At 46.1% G+C, this 22,206-nt stretch overlaps 1 protein-coding gene across 2 annotated transcripts in view; it reads right to left on the bottom strand.

The window, feature by feature from the left end:
- Nucleotides 1-1,467: 1,467 nt before the first annotated feature.
- LOC135806312 (uncharacterized) overlaps nucleotides 1,468-22,206 on the bottom strand; it is a 43,513-nt gene continuing 22,774 nt past the window's right edge. Inside the window, exons 11-21 of one of the 2 annotated variants that reach the window (XM_065320481.1) lie at nucleotides 9,530-9,641; nucleotides 8,780-8,856; nucleotides 8,124-8,198; nucleotides 7,280-7,350; nucleotides 6,934-7,004; nucleotides 6,054-6,174; nucleotides 5,704-5,758; nucleotides 5,089-5,184; nucleotides 4,339-4,384; nucleotides 3,205-3,307; nucleotides 1,468-2,260 (exon numbers count right to left, since the gene is read on the bottom strand). In XM_065320481.1, coding sequence (XP_065176553.1) covers nucleotides 2,161-2,260; nucleotides 3,205-3,307; nucleotides 4,339-4,384; nucleotides 5,089-5,184; nucleotides 5,704-5,758; nucleotides 6,054-6,174; nucleotides 6,934-7,004; nucleotides 7,280-7,350; nucleotides 8,124-8,198; nucleotides 8,780-8,856; nucleotides 9,530-9,641 — 927 coding nt within the window. In that variant the 3' untranslated portion in view covers nucleotides 1,468-2,160. Of the gene's footprint in view, nucleotides 2,261-3,204; nucleotides 3,308-4,338; nucleotides 4,385-5,088; nucleotides 5,219-5,703; nucleotides 5,759-6,053; nucleotides 6,175-6,933; nucleotides 7,005-7,279; nucleotides 7,351-8,123; nucleotides 8,199-8,779; nucleotides 8,857-9,529; nucleotides 9,642-22,206 lie in introns of those variants that run through there. The other variant, XR_010551221.1, reaches the window with a different exon arrangement.

Raw genomic sequence — 22,206 nt, 5'->3', positions numbered from 1 at the left:
TAGGACACCGGTTGCAAACCGGAACGGACTCAATATTCACTTTCTCTCTTGGTATTTTGATTAGAAAACATATGTCACAGTGAGACTACTATGTGTTATACTCCGAGCCAAAATTTCATGGCTCTGCGATGACCAGAAGCGCCATATCAAGCAGGTGAGTTTTTGACGTGTTGCTTCGCACTGCGACTTGAGTTTTACGACTTTCGAAAAATCAACTTCTTGTCGCAGGTAAACAGCGGCTCGCCTCTCGCCAATAAAGCACCGCATACCAATCAAAACTAATGGAAGCACACACAAGGCTTATTGTTACTCTATACTGGCCGTCGTGGAGCGATAGCAATTACCTAATTTCAGACCCAGAGTGAATTTGACGTGCACTCTAAAACGTGTCCGGTTTGGAGCCACCTCTGATTTGAACTTTTTTGAAGCGAAAAATTGGGCAACTTGGAGGCAATGGGTCAACACAAAGGAGTGGCTCAGTTCGATTGACTCTGGCCCCAGAGCAAACTTCAACATGCCAGTTTCCTTCCACAAACATATTTCGAGTGAAAAATCAACGCTGATGATCGGTTTGGGTCTATACAAATTTGGCTGTCAAAACGTCCCGGTATCGAGCCGTCTCCTCTACTGTTGTGATCTGCTATTGAGACTGCTAACATTACGTACATGTCCAGCCCAGAACACCAGTGCCAGAGGTCTGAAACACACGTGCAAACAGCCCTACCCCGCTGCCCGGGGGTGACTTGAGTGCCGGGATAGCCCAGCTACAGGTAGATACGCATCTTCTAGGTTCCACCAGCCCATGCCCATGCAATGTCCCAGGATACATGTATTACAACTCCCTCATGCACAATTACTGGTGTTGCATAGATCTGAAGTGTCATCCCAAGGTTAAGGCTTAGGTTGTGATGAACTTTGAATTGCTGTTTTGTGCTTGACCTCATGCATTGTGTCTTGCCCTGGTTCATGCATTGTGTCTTGCCCTGGTTCATGCATTGTGTCTTGCCCTGGTTCATGCATTGTGTCTTGCCCTGGTTCATGCATTGTGTCTTGCCCTGGTTCATGCATTGTGTCTTGCCCTGGTTCATGCATTGTGTCTTGCCCTGGTTCATGCATTGTGTCTTGCCCTGGTTGGCTCTCTGCTCTCTACTGTAGGGACTGCAAGAACCAGGAGAGACGGATGACACAATGTCTGCGGAGACCAGAGAGATGGCACTATTGTGGAAGCGGCAACTCAAGCAACGTCGCAGTCTGGAGAAGGATATTGCACCTATTGTCTCTGGTGGGGGGGGGGGGGGGGGGAGGGGACTGCGTCGTTTCAGCCGTAATCCCAACATGTCATCCCTTGCTGAACTAAGCCTAACGCATTGAAAAGCAGCAAGTAACTAAATCCTCATCAGAAAGCGGCTTTTCTCTTCTATTCAGTTAGAGAATGCATGGCTTCTCTAACAATAGAGCACCTATCACTTCAACGTATGATTTAATATTCGTTCCTGTGAATGACATCAATAGTGCAAGAATGGCAGCGAACTCAGTTTACCTATGAATGGAATGGGAGATGCTATAATAATATAGAATGCTATAGAATGAGGATATGGATTATCAAGAGATTCTTACTACATTTCTCAAGTTTAACATGTCGTTGCTTTGCTTTTGCTACTTGCTTTTAAGAAGCACGTTACTAGAATGTAGAATATTGTTTCGAAAGCATATGATTGGCACGTGACATCGTGCCAGTCTGTGTATTGCAAATTGCTAGATTGAGCCAGCAGGAACTAATCAAGTCAAAATCAACCTATGGATAGAGTCATCATGGCAGAAGAAACGAATATGTGTGCACATATGGGCAATGGCAATGTGTTGACATATCACTGGTCAGTTGGAATACATGGATGAGGATGAATACTGATGTGGCATTGGTGGTAGCTTGGCTGTGATCATGTGATGATGTGAGGATGTCATTGCCTGACTAGTGGATGAAGATGGCTGAGTCACTCTGCAACTAAGAGACAAACCGGGACCATCAATCAGCTTAGTGAAGTAAGTTGGTGCAGTACATCCAGGTGTCGCTTGGCTTCACCGGGATCATGATGCAGACCAAATCGAGTGATGCCGCGGTACTTCGACTGAGCACTCAGTACGTATAGTAGCATCAACAAACTAACCTTCTCCTGCCGCAGTCTTCATCTGGATCAAGCAGCGCAGTCCTTGCAGCCAGCATTGGAAATCATCCGCATTGCTTGACACTACGTCCAGAGACCTATCAAGAACAATAGCATTCTATGGTACCTGAGACTCATGATGTGGTCCGCCAACAGCAGCTCAGGTTCACCACATACAACCTTACCAATCACTTCTTCGACATACCGTATATAGCTAGTTGTTATGAGATAGAAGCTAGTTGTTATGAGATAGAAGCTAGTTGTTATGAGATAGAAGCTAGTTGCCACCTACCTAGAATATCAAACTGTGGAGCAGCAACGGTTACCAGTGCAAACAAGCTACAACACAACAGCTTACCAGTGCAAACAAGCTACAACACAACAGCTTACCAGTGCAAACAAGCTACAACACAACAGCTTACCAGTGCAAACAAGCTACAACACAACAGCTTACCAGTGCAAACAAGCTACAACACAACAGCTTACCAGTGCAAACAAACTACAACACAACAGCTTACCAGTGCAAACAAGCTACAACACAACAGCTTACCAGTGCAAACAAGCTACAACACAACAGCTTACCAGTGCAAACAAGCTACAACACAACAGCTTACCAGTGCAAACAAGCTACAACACAACAGCTTACCAGTGCAAACAAGCTACAACACAACAGCTTACCAGTGACTACTAATCATGTTGTTCAAGTTCCATATCACAATGCAGTGACAGTGTGGAGAAGAGCACTGCTATGAAGTGTGAAAGGCCAGGGCTAGTTTGCTATCACCTCTTCCCCCCCCCCCTATATACACAGTGTCTGCACGTGTACAAAGGAAACAGGTACTAGTGAGCCAGCACTGCAACTTTGTAGTGTTCAGTAACTAGTGGTAATTAGGATGCAGCTACAGCTACATCCATGGTTACAGCTATGACTACATCCATTACTGCATCCATGGTTACAGCTATGACTACATCCATGACTGCATCCATGGTTACAGCTATGACTACAGCTATGGCTATGGCTATGCGGCTATGGTGCACTGACCTGTCGGTTGTGAGTACAGTGAAGTGATGTCTTTTCCTGTCGCTGTAGTCTGCACGGGCCAAGACAGCTTCACTTGCGCCAGGTACTATATCAATAACTTTGGCTGTTGGGCAAACAGGACGACATAGCACATACCTGAGGGTTCATGCAGTTCAGTTTGGCCTGCTCCAAAGTTTGCGACTGCTCAATGCCAGGCATTGCATTCATTCCAAGAAACCAACCACTGTTTCCCTTTCAAATTCAAGTGATTGGCCTCTCAACTTGATCCAGTAGTGCCAGTGTAGACGGGTTATGCGATTACATCACCAGTTGAAATCCATTACATCATCAGTTGAGATTCCTTGGCAAGGCTGCGAAGAAGCGATGCATTGAAGCTGCTCAAGTGAATTCTCTAACTCAACTGAGCTGTGTGCTTAGTGCCCATATAGATAAGCGAATCTGCCAACTCACCAGCATGACCTCAGTTGCATAGCCTCTACTACAGTATAAGACTCATGAAGGCCCAGTCGGACTCCAGAGTACGCTCGGACGTCTCTTATCCGGGCACCTTGGGACCCGGGGCACTGCCCGTATCTCAGATTTGCCCGTATCTAAGGACAACTCATCTATCACGTACCATAATTAATATTAATTATCAGTTTATGAGGAAGTTTATTTGGCACGTATTGCACATGCTCAGGATAAAAAAGAATCCATTAATGAAAATGTGTGGATTACACAAGTTGGCAGTGACAAAATAAGCAATTGTGCTTACGAAAAAAGGTTCAAAATCCCCAAATTCGAAGCATTTTGCCTGAAACTCAAGCTGAAGGTGCCCGGCAGAGAGACGTGCCCGTATCTGAGGCGTCCGGATAAGAGACGTTTGAGTGTACTAGCGTTACCAGGGTAAATTGGCAGGGAGGAGTTACTCCTTAAGGTCAACTGCATGTCACTATAATGTTAGTACTAATCGGCACAAAGCGACTCAGAGCTGATCATGACATAGGACAAGCTACAGTGGACTGGTGCTCGAATATCATAGTGTTGTCGCCTCCACACTGGTCAAGACGATGTACATCTGCTTTGTAGTACATGTACTGCAGTGCCTAGCTGTTCTGCTCAGTACACCACAGCAGAAACTCAGTGACAACTTACCAGATGAATACTCTTTCAGTTTCTTCTTGTCCTTGGACCAGCAGATCTGTGCAAGCATGTCAGAGCATTCCAACAGCACACGGTCATAATGTCCGCTGAACTCAGCTCAGCATGTCACTAAAATACACTACAATGATTGACATAGTTGTGGGGTAGGCACCTGGACAGACAACTGGGCTACAATTTGTAGAGTAATGGTTCTAAAAGTCACAGACAATAAGGGGCCGTCCGGGGTTACCGATTGTTTTTACAAAACGAAAAGTTTTAGTATTTTTCAGCCCCCACCCACCCACCCACCTTTTCTACAGGTAAAACGAATTCCAATAAAATATTGATGTCAATTTTCGACACCCAGAAGTAACTGGGCATTCTCCATCAGGATTCGATGATTATTTTCAAAACGAAACTCCATCAAACCCACCCACCCACAAACGAAAACATTTCGTTTAAAAAATATTATTGGTAACCTTGGACGGCCCCTAACCTACTTCATATGACGGGCATCTATAAAACAAGAGGTGTTGTCAGGATATCAGCACACCCCACCGGGGTGGCTTCTTGCAGTTATTGCCGACATGCATGGAATGAGCTGATGTTCTGCATGCACCCACCAGAATGCAGTGAGCATACACTGTAGAGATGGAGGTAGAGAATGGCTGGCGACTGTCACAAATGTTATTACAGTGTAGTAGTTATACGCTACTGGAGGCAATGCCAGGGATAATCGGCTTAGTCACCTATTGTGCTTACCTCATTGTGAGATATATCCACCCAAAAGAATCTCTTGTGAAGAGGACCCCGTCCATCATGTGTGTACTTTCCTAGAACACAACCATCGGATAACCACTGCACCACACAGAGCACAACCATCGGATAACCACTGCACCATACAGAGAACAACCCGCATTGGATAGCCGCTGGGTCATCATAATAAGGATACTTCGAAGCAGTATTACCACTGCACCACACAGAGCACAACCGTCAGCCTAACCACCACACCATACAGTACAGCAGGCAGCAGCAGCAGCACTGAGTCATGTACATAGTAGTCAGTACAGCATGCAGGCCTCACGTGCCGTGACAAGTAATAACAGTTCCTGCTACATTGTAAATTAGGCCTATTGTAAATGCATAATGTACTGGTGTACTGGTGTACTGGCATACTGCAGAAATACCAGTCCATAATGTCCTGGAAGATAACATCCAACATGTGCAACTTATGCCGGAGTCACCTGAATGAACGCAATTGACCATTCCCCACCAAAGCCAGGGTGGGAATACATACATATACATGTACTGTATTTCAAAGCATATGACATGATTTCAGAGAATAATGATTGCCATAGTCACACTCAGATACCGTACCTGTGACCAACGTTCGTTGAATTCTCCCGTTATACTTGCGTCAAGCTGTGCCATGCTATTGCAAGCAATGCAACAGAAAACAAGGATTGGTTAAGTTGGACGCAACACAGAGATTGAAAGGTGTGAAGGAAGCTTGAAGTGTTGCTTTTCACAACCATGGATGAGCGGAGGGGCGTTCGCTTCGGACCGACAATGCCTTGGTTGCTAAATATGGGTCGTGTAGCCTACAGGAGGACATTCAATGTGTATATTCAAGTCTAACGTGAGGCCTCACTGCCCAGCGTCAACATATCTATATCCTGATGACCGCAAACTAGTGCCTTAGAAGTGACATCACCGGATTGTGTTACCTCATTTCATGACTCGCAGCAAACTTAGGTCGACTCAGCAAGATCTGGCAGTAGCGTAGTTTCTTGATTGCAGCGTAGTCTCGAGCCGATCGTCCCAGCCTGTCTGGTGCACTAGGGTCAGCTACCAGTGTACAGTGCATGCATGTCCGCACATACGCACACACAAATACACACATGCGCACGTATGCATGCACACAAACACATACAGACACAGACACACAAACGCACATGCGAGGAAACATTTAGATTTTACAAAATTATCGAAGACTACTACTGTAGTGTCTTGTTTACTTAAAAGCCTGTTTTGAATACAAGCCTGATTTTAAGATACATTGTCGGCACATAAGCCTGGTTTAGTGTTGACATACATAGAGATACGTGGTTTGAATAGTAGCCTGACTTGAATAGAAGCTTAGCATTGATATCGACCTATACGGCCGTAAGCACCTGCTTTTATACGCGACATTACTATGTCTTAGTTGCTATTCTTTGGATGCGTCCTGTAAGTATTGTTGTTTCTTGTTTCATCATCAAATTATTTCACAACTCACAACAGTCTAAACATCATACAGTCAACTTCGCTAATAACTACTGTGTATATAACGACAATTCGCGAATAACGAAAGAATTTCCATGCCCAGAGCAAAGTCCCATCCCACTGTAATACATATAACGAGACTTCGGGTATAACGACACTTCGCGAATAAGGACACCATTTTGATGCCCCGCCGAGTGTCGTTATAAGCGAAGTTGACTGTATATTAACATATCCTGGAAAGATAGATACACCACATCCATGAAAATAACACAGACATTTGTGTTAGTACTTCGCCAATCACCATGCATCATAGCCGCACAAGGCAGCAGCAGCCTGACATACCTCCAGCAACCAACAAGAGGCGGATAATGTTAGGTTGTTCGCACACGGTGGCCCAGTGAAGCGGGGTGCGCCTGGACGTGATGTAAAATGGAGACAAAGGCATGACAGGCACAAACAGCAGAGGACACAGGCGAGTATTTCTATACATGCAGCATCACATTGTCACATCTTGCAGAGTGTTGCATACAACTTGCATGTAGCAGGGGCATTGGAAGGTACTTCAGGGTGGTACGGTCAAGGAGCAGTTTGCCACTTGCTGCTGCATTCGAAGCATTACATCATCATGATGTCATTCACATAATCTCTATGCATCTAAACTGCTCGTAACATGCTGCCATGCACTTACCCATTATCATCACATTGATGAATGCTTTGTGGCCAATTGGACAGCACAAGCTTCATGCACTCGACAGCACCCTGAACCGGGGACAACACGTACACACATATACACCTCAGACCTCAGACATGCCCATCGCGGAAGCGATGATAGCGAACAGCTATGTTAGACATAGCAACTTGTGCTGGGATTACACCATTCAACAGCTTGCAAGGCTGATGAATTGACCGCCACTATTTTTAGCCTGGTATCCACCACACAGCTGTTTTAAGTGACTTTTTCTGGCCAGTGAATCCCTATTTTTCATGTTTTCCATTTTTTCATTTTTTTTCTTTTTTCTTTTTTTCTACACACACACACCACACCACATACTCTGGCATACACTGGCTGTTGGTAACCACCCAGGAGAATGAAAGAAAAGTCAGGAAGAGTCCGAGAAAGAGAAGAAAGACGTGTGCGACCATAATCGTCGGGAATTGAAACCGCAACCTCTCGATTGGAAATCGACTGCACATACCACGTACACACACACACACACACACACACACACACACACACACACACACACACACACACACACACAAACACACACACACACACACACAGGGAACCGCAGCACAACGAGAATCAATAATCAAAGTACATGTACACGGCACTTTAATGGATACTGCGGACAACACTAGCTACATGAGCATGGGGCAGTGGTAACTACCAAACCAGCATGATTGTACAGTGACTTCTTCATCCAGCCTTCATTCAGATCTACTGCTCAAGGATTCAAGTCTCCAACAGCAAACAGATGAGTTATTGGAGATCACGGTTTCCTGGAGGGTTGGATTGGAGCGGCTCTTACATGCTCTGCAGACATGTGTGCGAGGGTCTTGCCACGGGCATCACGTGTCCGAACAGAGTTCGTGTCGAGTAGAATCTGAAGTGCGGCATAGAAATGTCAGAGACAGGAACATTACCAATAGGCTGCACACAAAGTACTTCCTCACAGCACATCACTTCATCACAGCACATCACTTCATCACAGCACATCACCAACAGGCCATACATACAGTATGCTGTCAGTCATCATACACTTTTGATGGAAAAATGGGTCTCTGATATCCCAGTGGATGCATTGGATATGACATATACATTCTACAACATCCTCTTTGACCACACATTCTACAACATCCTCTTTGACCACACATTCTACAACATCCTCTTTGACCACACATTCTACAACATCCTCTTTGACCACACATTCTACAACATCCTCTTTGACCACACATTCTACAACATCCTCTTTGACCACACATTCTACAACATCCTCTTTGACCACACATTCTACAACATCCTCAGCGGCATAATATGAAGACAAAAGTTCTAGCAAACTGGATGGTGTATCAAAGCCTGATCAAGTTCTCAAAGGATGAGAGCGCTCACTGTCACGAGGAAAGTCTCACAGGGAAAGTGGCACAAGGAGAGTATTCTAAGGAGAGTGTTGCAAGGAGAAAATACCTTCAGTGCGTGATCATGCTGTGGGTGTACTGCCCAATGACAGGCTGACATTCCGTCTTCATCTTGCAATGTACGATCTGCAATCAGACACAACAGCAGGAAGGTCACAATGCATGTGAAAATGAATGTACATAGAAGTTAGCTTTAATGGGAGAAGAGAACAGAGACAACCGGCTAGGTCATTGTTGTAACGCTACGTTACAACGATGACCTAGCCGGCTGTCTCTGTTCTCTTCTGCCTTTGTGGTGTTGCTCTATCCTTATGGTGTTGAGCACTCTAGGCAATCTGGAGATCAGTCTCACTATTGTTATAAGTCAGCTTCACATGCAGTAACAAGTTTCCAGCATTAACCAGCTATGACCCAGGCTGTGTCACAATAACAGGGCTTGAAGTGATGATGTCAGAAGTATGTTATAGCATAATAACGCACAGGTCAAATAATCTCAAATTGGATCCACTCCGGCTGACCACTGCAAAACACGTCATCTGTTGCCATGCCCCTCCCCCCCCCCCCCCCCGATGTCGTATGCTCGTGTGACTTCTGTCTGCCTGTGCCACTGAGCAGTAAGTCCCTGGCCAAGATAGCCCACTGCCAGTCAAGTCACTAACGGCAGACTGCACACAGTCACCCTATCATGAAGGACACTGGTCTAAACGTGTATGGATCCATGCCAAAACTGTAGTCAAGTTGATCCATGTCGTGAAGACAGTTGCACACCAGTCTTACACGTACACTCTATCCAGCTTACCAGCACCGTGCTGTAGAAGTTCCTCCATGACATCAGGGCTATCATGATACGCAGCCCACATGAGTGGTGTCATGCTGCTTGCATCCAAGGCATTCACGTTCATCTCAGGAGCCTGAGCATAGGCCAGTCAACCATACATATGGTGGGTCAACAGTGAGTGACTGGATCAACACACACACAGTGGACCGTGCAGTGGGTCATACAGTGGACCATGCAGTGGGTCATACAGTGGACCATGCAGTGGGTCATACAGTGGACCATGCAGTGGGTCATACAGTGGACCGTGCAGTGGGCCATACAGTGGACCATGCAGTGGGTCATACAGTGGACCGTGCAGTGGGCCATACAGTGGACCATGCAGTGGGTCATACAGTGGACCGTGCAGTGGGCCATACAGTGGACCATGCAGTGGGTCATACAGTGGGTCATACAGTGGGTCATACACATAGTGGCCTATACAGTGAGTGCATCAGACATCATACAGTTGGTTGTACGTAGTGGGTCGTACAGTGGGTCATACACATACATGTAGTGGGCCATACACTAACCGTCATACTTAAGTCATTTAAGTTGTGGGTCATACAAACAGCCGGGATTGTCTAAAATAAGTACTATCACCTGTACAAATGGAAAAAGGGTCCTGCAATCACTGGTTACGCAATCACTGGTTACGCAATCACTGGTTACGCAATCACTGGTTACGCAATCACTGGTTACGCAATCATTGGTTACGTAATCACTGGTTACGCAATCATTGGTTACATAATCACTGGTTACGTAATCACTGGTTACGTAATCACTGGTTACGTAATCACTGGTTACGTAATCACTGGTTACGCAATCACTGGTTACGTAATCACTGGTTACGCAATCACTGGTTACGTAATCACTGGTTACGTAATCACTGGTTACGTAATCACTGGTTACGCAATCACTGGTTACGTAATCACTGGTTACGCAATCACTGGTTACGTAATCACTGGTTACGTAATCACTGGTTAGGCAATCACTGGTTACGTAATCACTGGTTACGTAATCACTGGTTACGTAATCACTGGTTACGCAATCACTGGTTACGTAATCACTGGTTACGCAATCACTGGTTACGCAATCACTGGTTACGCAATCACTGGTTACGTAATCACTGGGTACGTAATCACTGGTTACGTAATCACTGGTTACGCAATCACAGTAGGAATGTACGAGCGGGTTCTGGGCCAGGGGGCGCCCGGGTCCCAAAAAATGGGGTATTATTGAAAAATGGGGTACTAATAGTACCCCATTTTTGCGGTGAAAATTATTTTTGGCCCGGTTTTTTTGCGGATAAAAATATGTGCCAGGGGGTGCCCCTACCTCAAAAAATGGGGTATTATTGAAAATATGTATTGGGGTGTTATGCTCTACCCTAAACAATAAAGTAATATGGTGTCATCATTATGTAAGTATAAAAGGTGTGTTCTTGAATGATGATCCAGTCAGTTTCAAGTTGTTGTGGTGCAGTGAAAATGGATTCTGAATTTGAGATCCTGTATGCTTATGTACGTTCAAAGAAGCAATGTGTGCTGGAGGAAAAGAAGAAGAAGAAGAAGAAGAAGGAGATAGAGGAAAGTGAAGAAGTGTGTTATCATCGTGAAGAACAAGTTGAGCATGCTGGTCATAGAGTTTGTTCTCAGTGTGGATTGGTAATGGCTGACATTTACATGCCCGAGGTAAAGTGGAGAGAGCGTTGTACTAGCATAAAGACCTACACGGATTCCGATCGCATTCAAGGTGTGAATCGTCATCTTGTACATTTTCTCAACAAGATCGACTTCACTTTACCGCATGCACAGTTTCACCCTGTTCAAGAGGCACTGCAAGCAATGAAGAAGTCCAGCAGCTATAAAAGCATGAACTATGCAATAGCATTATCGTGTATACTTCATGAGGATCATGATGCAGTGCGCACACTGCGATCTTCTTTACCGCGCAGTAATGTATCATGGTTGAGAAGCAGCCGCATTACACAACCTCTTCCATCATGTTTTCCACTGATGTTTCTTCTACATCTCATGGAACACATCAAGGGTCCTCTGTCCGCTAGACAGCTGAACACTCTGAAAGTTAATTTGTCCTTGATGTCACCTGCAGACCTGTCCATGATGCATCTTCTAATAGATGCCTATTGTTGGCATGACTACAGTCTGGATTATTTAGTAGATCACGTGACCTCTCTCCCACCTGATCTTGCCAACATACTCTATCAATTTACCAAGACTGCAGTACGTCATCGATGTTAGCAATGCGTTGGAGATTTACACTCTCGGGAACCTGTTCTGAGACATGGTCGAGACACGTTCAGTCATGACCGAGACATGTTCCGACAGGTCAAGTGCAAGTCGTGCTGTGATTGGTTAAATCTTATCATCTGCTCACCGTGTCCTCTGATTGGTTGATTCTTGAACAATTTCACCGTGTTCTCCAAGGTCGTCACCTCCCATAGGATGTTATTTCAAACTCGGCGGCGGTCAAAAGGGTATATATGTGCAAGCACAGTCCTCCATTCACTCACAACTGCCTTTGTTGTTTCGTTGCTCAAGCCTTCTCTCTCTCTCTCTCTCCCTCTGGATCTCACTGGATCTCTCGTGACTGATATCATGATGGCCACTGATGCTGTTGTTGCTGGTGAAGATGTTGTGGACTGTTTGGGTATTGACCCGTTCGCTATCAAGACGATAAAGAAACCCGGTCTCTACAAGCGACGTGCTAGCCGTAATCCGAATCTGGAGCCTCTGCCTAAGATCAAGATGCCATCTCCTCGTCCTACCATACTACCAGGTGTCGCCACCATTATTACGGATGGGGCAGCAGAGTGTGTTCAAGCAATGTACAGCAAGACCGCCCACGACTATCATGTTGCTCCTGGCACCGATTTCTACTATACGCGCGGTGATTTACCGGGCATGCTTGTCAATGGCACGGTATGTGAAGGACGCTTTGGTCAACTTAAGCTGTACGTCCAGGCTTCACAAGACGATCTCATTCAATTCTTCCTGAAGACCTCAACACCTTTGAGACGTGCCGTGAGATCTCCACATATCAACAGGATACGGAGTAACATCTTCCCTGCAATGTACCAAGGGAAGAGTGTGACTGCTTTGTATCTCAAGCCAACCAAGGGTATACCCAACTTCCCGATGAACGAAGAGTGTCAGCTCTATCTGCATCCTTCCACTATATCTTTCAACAGGGAGAAGTGCGAATTCAAGGCATGGCTTTCGGCAATCCCTCTGATGTTTGTAGACTCACGGCTTTGTGAAAGGGATCACGACACCGTGCAAGACCTTCCCGAGGCTGAATTGACTCGACTGGTGATTGCATTCCTCAAGAAGTGGAGCACTGCTGACAACGTGACTGCTGACATTGCGTTTGACACAACGGTGGCGGCGGCAGCGTCTCTCCCTGACACCCTACCGGACAATTCACTGGACTTGAATCTGCTAAATGCTTAGTCATCTTACCACATTGATTGATCAGAAAGACTTTATATCCTAACCTTTTTTTTTTTTTTTTTTTTTTTTTCATGCTCTCTCACTCTCTCTCTCTCTCTCTCTCTCTCTCTCTTGCTAACATATCATCGCTTCATTAGATTACCACTAGCACACATGAGTATCATAATGATTTATTTGAGAAAGAAAATATTTCCTATCATAATTAGAACAGTGTGTGTGTGTGTGTGTGTGTGTGTGTGAAGATGGCGTACTGGGCTACGCATTTCCATAGGAGTGATGAGGAGGAGACTTCCCTCAAGCACATGCAAAGCATGCGGAATGATATTACCGAAATACAATCAGTTGTGGGGAACGATGATACCGAAAACACCTTGGTTCATGATGTTGAGAAACTGAAAGAGGTGAAAGCCGATGAGAGCAAAGTGGAAGATGTGGAAAACAGATCTACGCGCTACACAGATCAAGCCATAGCAGCTGATGAGCTGCACGTGAAAACAGATGGATCCGTGTCCATGGATGCTAACCTCAACATGAACGAGCATTCCATCTGTAATTTGGCGTACGATGATAGTTCTTTGACATGTGCTGTCCCTGCCGGTTGGGTCAAGAATGAAATCCAACAAGCATCATCGAGATTGCAAACTGGTATGGACACTGTGCGCAAGATGAAAGGACCTCGTGGTGATCGGGGATTGGGATGGCTTAGCGGAGGTGGCATGCCACTGAACTCTGTAGGGAGAAATGGTGACTTCTATCTCGATGCAACCACGCTCATCGTGTACAAGAAATTCAGCTCGAAATGGAAGGCGTTTGGTCGGCTTCATGGATCAAGAGGTGAAGCTGGTCCACGTGGAGAACGTGGATTGATCGGTCCTGAAGGTGAGACTGGATCTAGAGGAGCTGATGGGCAAGGCGGTGAACGCGGTCAAAAAGGTGATCAAGGAATACCTGGTCCAGAAGGTCCCAGAGGTGAAGTTGGATCACGTGGAGAACGTGGATTTGTCGGGCCTGAAGGTGAGATTGGACCTAGAGGAGAAGATGGACAAGACGGCCCACAAGGTGAACGTGGTGTGCAAGGTGATCAAGGAACCACAGGTCCCATGGGTCCCCAAGGAACCATCGGTCCAACCGGTCCTCCAGGAAACAGAGGTCCCGTGGGTCTCCAAGGAATCATCGGCCCCATAGGTCCTCAAGGAACCAGAGGCCCCATGGGTCCGCAATCAAATCAGAACCTATCCGATCCGTTTCATCTACTACCTCTCATTCGAAGAAACGCCTACCTCTACATATACTCTCATCCTAGCAGATTTGAATCCGTCACCAGGGTGAGCAGAAACAGATACAGAGGGATAAATCTCGTTGACATGAAGGACAAGAGAATCAACGTGAACAGCATCGACATGTTCCGAGACGATCACTTCTACCTCAACATTACACAACCCAGCGAAGTTTCCATTAGAGAACGATTCGTCAATCTGTTTCACGACAACATGTCTTTTGCAATGTTCCAAGTAATTCAAGTGGACGCACCTGACCCTAGAAACATGGCATTGAAGGCATTCGATATCGATACTGTCGGAAATTTCAGCTTGGATAGTTTGTACGTGTTGTTCACTGCCACCCACATAAGCGGCAACTACTTCACGCGTCCCGGCCATTCATCATTCAACATACCCGTTTCGTCTGTAGTCAGCCAATTATCGGCGGCTTTGGATAAACCTGTGTCGAGTATGACGGATCTCTTGGGTACAAAGTGTGTCATAAGTTACGCTCGGAATTCAGAAGGCCTATTCACTCTATACGTAAACTCCATTTTGATACATTCCAACTTAGACACTGTCCCATTTTCCAGGACCAATGGAATCGAAGATTGCAATTATAGTATTGGTGGTACTCAATTCTTCAACGGCACTTCATCAAAGTTGTTCTGTCATTTGCACTTTGCAGAGAGTTTATCTTCTCACACAGTCCAGCGCATCCACACAGAACTCATGGCACACTACGATATATGAAAGTGCTACTTTGATTGTACATAATATATAGCACACATGCTACACTACATTCTTGAGATGAAAATGAAAAATAAAACCTATCTATAGTGAGTGTCATCACAACACCAGAATGTCTGTGATATTGACAGTGGCGAACAACACGTCGGGCGTGAGCAGGGGATTGCACAAACCGAACTTTACTCTAAATGTGAAGGAGCTCGATACGCGTGATAAAGTCCTGCATGTTGAATCGGCTCAGTTTGAAGTACACTTTGAGAACATAGACGAGGCAACGAACAAACTCTATGTGGTACATGGTGTAGAAGAAGAAGAAGAAGAGGATAGACTTTCCATCAAGACGGGAACATACAGCGATGTAGACGATTTGGTGTCTATTATCAATGCCACTCTGAAACGAGCAGGACACGGAGACATTGTGTTTTCCTACTCTCGTCACACCAGCCGCATAAGTGTCTCGGTACCCAGGAATAAACGGTGCTTGTTGAAGAAGGACTCACCCGCATTGGTGCTGGGTGTGGGCACTATTCTCAAGCCATACACGATCGAGGGATCTCACACGTTCCCGTTCGCTGTGGATCTGACGAAAGGTAGAAGACTTGTCCTGCTCTACACCGACCTCATTGGACCTGCTGTGGAGTACGAAGACAATACTGATTCGAGGGTGCTGAAGACTTTTCTTATTCAAACCCTCAACGGTTTGAATAACTACGTGTTCGGGAAAGAAGACAAACGACTGCTGCTTCCACACGAAAACGTGACTAGCATTTCGTTCTGGTTGAAATTCAACACCGGTGAACACATTACTTCCGGATATCCCGTCTACCTTGATCTTCGGATCACCAACACAACTACTTAGATGGATCTTCCAGATGTTCGTGTCCGTCACGTGCGTGACATGGTGGAGGATATAGCAAAACGAAAGAAATTGGAGAGCGAAAAGGTGCGTTGCCGGGAGAAGTACGTGATTTACAACACTGCAATCTTGTCCTTTCTCATACTCATTCAAACCATTCTCAACATTCTTCAAGGGAGTGGTGCCGTATCTGGAGAACATCGCATTCGAATCATCGCCATCAGTAGCACGATTATCGGCGTGATCATGGCATGCATTGGTAAACACGTTCTCGACACCAAACGTCAACTTATCACGTGTATCGAACAACTGCAGCAGATGGAGAGAGCTGAAGACTCGTTCATGTTGGAATTGGGCATTACTCTTGAAGATGGGAAGCTCACTAACGAGGAGCATCAACGATTGATATCGATGATGAACGACTTTCGCAAGACACTGGATATTGGATCTTTGAAAAAAATTCACCCCTATTATAATGTGACTCGCAAGAATGGCACAGGAGATATACTCACCACAAGCTCCGGAGTCCTTCACGGGACTCCTGACCAACACGAAGATCGTTCAGAAGAACATCCTCGACAGGACGGAGAAGAAACTCTCGTTGCTTGAGGGTAGACGCGGAGTACGACTCTTTTCCACAGCAGATCGATCACCACCATCCCTGAACAATGAACTAGACATCTCGTCGCCGAATTTCATTGCTCTGGGGGAGAGCTATTTCATCGTGAAAATGCGCTATAGTGTCAAAAACAATCTCAATAACCAGCCTGGAGACTACACGCGATGGGTGTGCACCACGTCGCCAGCCTTTTCGTGGTTCAAGAACATTCGAGTGGAGATCAACGGAACAGAGGTCACGCAATCGAGTAAAGTTGCCGACATGCAAATGGTTCAGCATATCCTCAGTCTAATGGAAAGCAGCAGCGAACGCCTTCAGTACGTGGACTCGGATCTCTACGGTCTACAGAAACTGGATCCGCAAAGAGCATTGAGAGGTGTGGATTTATCGCCCTATCAACTTGGTGTGAAGCGTAAGCATGGCTATGCCTTCGAAACAAACGCTGCAAACGCTAATGCAGCACAAGCACCGGATTTCGTCGATGATTTCACACTCAGGCGTGCACCCACCGTCGAGCTTGTCACCAACGAAGGCTTCTCCAACACGGTTCAGGAAAATGCACTTCGTGCAGCTGTTGGACGGTTTCAGTACAAGCTGAGACCCTTCCTACCGTTTTTCAATCAGGACGATGCTTGGTTACCCCCGGGTACACAGGTGAAGCTTCGCTTTGATCTGCCACAATCCGAGCTTTCCAGATACATCATGCTTAGCGATCAAGGCGGTGGTGCCAACAGTGCTCTGAGCGTCGGTGATATTGAGATCGATCTACTCCAATTGGACTTTGTGTACACTACCTATCGCATGGAACCCAATCTCACCGATCGTGTACGCCTTCCCAAACAACTCTATTTCCACACGTGGTGCCCTCGTCTCATACAAAAGAGCATTTCAGATGATGCTGGTACACTGGAACTGCTTCACAATGCGGACATTCCACGCAGGATGATCCTGTTCTTCACAGATTTGACGCATGGTACACAGCCAGCATTGGCTGGAGTTCAAGCATCGCATTCTTCGAACAGACTGGCCATGATTCATGCAAATCTCAGTCAACTTCGTGTCACTGTCAACGACCAGACGCTCTTTGACAACCCGCTCAAGTTCCAGTGGGATGTGAGTCGTAATACTGAAGGGCAATACTTCTACGATTACAACAAATCCTCCTACCTGCGTGGCTACAATCTGGTTCAAGACTTTTTCGGCAAGACGTATGGAACGCAAATCCCCATCACCGCTGCAGATTACTGCAATCACTACTTTATGGTGCCTATCAACTTGAATCTGGATCGGACCACAGACAATCCAAGATCGAGAGGAAATCTGTCCATCGACTATCAATTTAGCGACGTGACAAACGCCCCCGTGAGGAGACCTAGCGAAAATGGCGCCTCGATCAAAGTCAACCTTCTCTGCATGGACAAGTACTTGTACACCATGAGCAAAGATGAAGGTATCAAAGCCGAAGTTGTATGAATTAATTCCGACCTAGTAGTAAAAGGGCATCATGGAAGGTGGTGACCTGGAGACCAGACATCGTGTCTACGGTGGTGATTTGAAAACATCGAGTCGACAACACGGTGGATTCTTCTGGAAAAAGAGCTTCTGGAAAAACCTAATCGGTGCTGGACCGGATGAGATGGAAAAGCAGATGGCGGAACCCACGACAAAACAAGATGCAATGCAACGCGGTGGACTTGGACCCCTGGCTGCCATGGCAGGAATGACACTTCTTCCCATGCTTTTGGGGAGAGGAGAGTCCGGAGACATTGTGGAAGCGCAAATGAAAACAGCTTACAACCCTGCCATGCACCGAGGAGGTCTAGCCATTCCACCAGGATTAGCCGCCAAGGCCATACCACTCCTGACGAACCTGGCTGCTCCCTTGGCCATGGGTACCATGGCATCACTGGGTGACAACGTAATGGATAAAATATTCGGCAGAGGAGTAAGGAAGGGAAGCTCAGCAGGTGCCATGAAGCGCACTAAAAGTCGTCGTCGGCGGCATGCACCGAAGAAGATTCGTCAACGAGCATCTCGAAAAACCAAGAAACCAGCTCGTCAAGTTCGCTCCAAAGGCCGCAGGGCACGAGGAATAAAGAAACAAGGAAGGGCCTTGTTCAAAAAACTAGGACATCGTGCCCTCGACGAAGCTTCATCGTTCCTGTCTGCACCTCGTAGATCCCTAACCCGTCCTGAAACTCCATTTGCTCAAAAAATTCGACAGAACATTAACAGTGCAGGACCGTCTTCTATGAGTTCCGCTCACATCGGTCCATCCTACAACATCTGATCATGGACTTTATCTCGCTCCTTGGACAGGAAATCGGGAGGAAGAAAAAGACTAGTCCCGTAAGGAACGACGATGTTCCGACCACGGCCACTGCTCGACACGGGCTGCACATTCCTGGTCTTCAGTTCGAGTCTAAGGATTGGTTCACGGAAATCATTCCTGCTCTGAAATCCTGGGGTCAAAACGTATTGTTTCTGGGACAGAGCAACATGGGTAAATCCTACTTTCTCATCAAGCTCCTGAAACGTGTGCAACCTGAGCGTATAGTTGTCATCTCCAACACGCCGGCCGATCAGTATCGTCTCCCAAGCCTCAAATCCTTCAAGCATTACAGCACCATGCCCGAGTGTATCGAAGACATGGATCTCCAGCCTAACACCTATGTGATCATTGATGACATCAGAGTGATGGGTTTGAAGCACGGCAGCCAAAGAGAGTGTCTCTACAAGTTCTTCACCATGTACAGTCATCATCATAAGTTGAACGTGTTCTTTCTCTCTCAGAGCTTTGATAACATTAAGGACATGAAGATCAATGCAAACTTTATGTATCTATTTCGCTTCACTGATAAAAGCAATATCAAGCGTTATCTCAATACTCTGTTTGGTGGTCTGTGCACGAAGTCATCCATTATCTTTAGATTGTATGAGAAGTTATTGGCGGTGTGTCGCAGACCTATCCTAACCATTGATTGCTCTTCTAATCAGTACTACACGTATTGCGAAGACACTGCATTAAAGGTGACTTTTGAATAAAAACCTCGTTGATGTGCGTGTTTAGCCGAAAAGTTAGCCGAAAAGTTAGCCGAAAAGTTAGCCGAAAAGTTAGCCGAAAAGTTAGCCGAAAAGTTAGCCGAAAAGTTAGCCGAAACATTGAAAAAAAAATTCCAATCATGAATAAGAATGGAGCATCTTACGGTGAAATTCTCAAATGGGCTACCGAGCAGTATACAGAGGGTGGGGTCCAGAAAGGGATCCTTCTCGATACCCAAGCGTAAAAGGTTGCAAACCTTGCAGTTTATGTCGAAACATCCTCAACACATCCTCAAGAAGAGAGTAAATTCGTGGGAAGTTCTCGGTATACCACCACTCATGCGGCAAAAAGGAGGTAATAACTACAATACCTACTTGAAAAGCGTCAAGAAAGTTCTTTCCCAAGTGCCAGATCACAGTTTGAGCACCTCCACCCTGTTGGAACTGCAAGCTGATCCGCGAGTAAAGCGTCTATATGACACCCACTTCAAAAACAATCCCGATCACATCAGTTACCCGTCTGTGAGAAATGTGATTGCATCCAACATACTCAACTATGATTCCACTACCGATCAAGTTCGCGATTCCGTTGCAGATGTCAGGAAGAAGAGAAAGGCACCTTTAACATCAGTGCCTTTCAATCTATTACAAGACCACGAATTTGACCGATGGATCCTACAAATCCTGGACAGTTTCCTCCGACATACAAATATACCGGCAACCTTTTTGAAGAGCAACTATTTCACAAGCCGATCACAACTGCTGCAACTCTACGATGAAGATCGACTGAGGTTCAGGAGTCGGGTGGAAGCGGCTGCGGATGCCCTGAAGACGCAGACGATGAACGACTACACTACTCTGGTCAACGAGACGAATCGCATCTACATGTCCAGGTACCCGTTTGCAACCATAGCGGGTGCGGTGGGAATCCACAAACATGTCGATGGATTCCTTCGATCAGAACGAAAGATTCATGAACTAGCCACCCTAGTGCTAGCTGTACCGGGATCGCAGCTCAAGTTTCAAGATCTCAACGATATGACTTCTACGTATGGTAGAACAACTGAAGCAAAATTGATCCATCCCGAGCATTTCATGATCAGAGCACAAAAGGTGATGGTGGACGATGCATCATTCATTCAAGAGGTTCTGAAGGATAAAAGCAGGATCACTCGTATCATCAAGGATATCCTGAGTGGACGTTCAATGTGATCACGTGCGCGAAAATTTTCAGGCTATGATCAAGAATGGACTACCCTCTCAGCAGTGCCGACATCAAAGGAAGATTGAATGGTGTCGGAGGGTTCGTGGGGTGTACAAGTTACGATCTCTTACCACCCTTGAACAATGGAGACTTTTGTATCGTCAACACCGACAACGTTCTACCGGTGTACGATGCACCGGAAGGTGGACATCATTGGTTGACCGTGTGTCGCGAGCAAAACGTGATCCTGGTTTTTGACAGTTTCGGACGCAGTCTATACACTATGGAGCAAGATTACACTGAACCTGCACTGTGCGATTTCTTTAAAGAAGCCTATGTAGACTGTAAGATCATCACCAACACCCAAGCCGTTCAAGACAGAAGCACAGCAGTATGTGGATGGTATGCCATATTGATGGGAAAGCTATTTTCCAAATATGGTCTGGATGAAGCACTTCGAATTTTCCGAAGAGTCTTCGATGAGGATGAAAAGCTGGAAAACGATCAACTGGTTCTCAGTTTAGGTGTCTTGCGAGGTGGTGGAGCCTTGTGGGATACGAAAGTGCAAAAAGCACTTCATGATGGAAGACAGAAGAAGAAGTCGCAGTCCACACCATTCCACACGCAACTGGCTAACGAATTGCACAAACCCAGACGAGTGCATTTCAAAAGACGCAAGGTGAAGAGCAGGTCTGTGGATCACATCTGGAGTGCCGATCTAGTGGATATGCAACGGTTTGCCCGAAGCAACAAGAACTACAAATTCCTGCTGACCGTCATCGATCTGTACAGTCGCTATGCCTGGGCAGTACCCCTGAAAACCAAAACTGGCTCTGCTGTCAGGGATGCATTCGACCTGATCCTGAAAACATCGAACAGGGTACCACAAAAACTATGGGTAGACGAAGGCAAGGAGTTCTACAATGCAACAATGAAGCAATGGGTCAAGGATCACAACATCATCATGTACAGCACCCACAACGAAGGAAAAGCCGTGGTGGTGGAACGCTTCAATAGAACACTGAAAGGCAGAATGTGGCGCCATTTCACGGAGAAAGCTACGACACAGTATCTTGACGTCCTTCCTCAGCTTATGGTCAAGTACAACAGCTCGAAACATCGCAGTATCGGCATGAGTCCCACGAAAGCTTCTCTTGATGGAAAACCAAAAGATGCAGACGTACACTCGAAGCAATCACCAGCTAAATTCAAAGTGGGTGATGATGTGCGTTTGGCTGTGGCTAAACGTCATTTCGAGAAAGGGTACACGCCCAACTGGACAGAGGAAGTGTTCGTGGTAAACGATGTCCTACCCACTGTACCTCACACCTATCGTGTTCAAGACCTGATGGGAGAAGTCATTCAAGGACAGTTCTATGGAGCTGAGCTACAACATGCCAGACACACAGGATTGAGATTCGATAAGGTGTTGAAATACAACAAGAACAGTCGGCTC

The sequence above is a fragment of the Sycon ciliatum genome, chromosome 1 (assembly GCF_964019385.1).
Source record: "Sycon ciliatum chromosome 1, ocSycCili1.1, whole genome shotgun sequence".
NCBI classification, from domain to species: Eukaryota; Metazoa; Porifera; class Calcarea; order Leucosolenida; family Sycettidae; genus Sycon; species Sycon ciliatum.
Note: the sequence above shows the minus strand (reverse complement) of the source record. Positions and strands in the feature narration are given on the sequence as shown.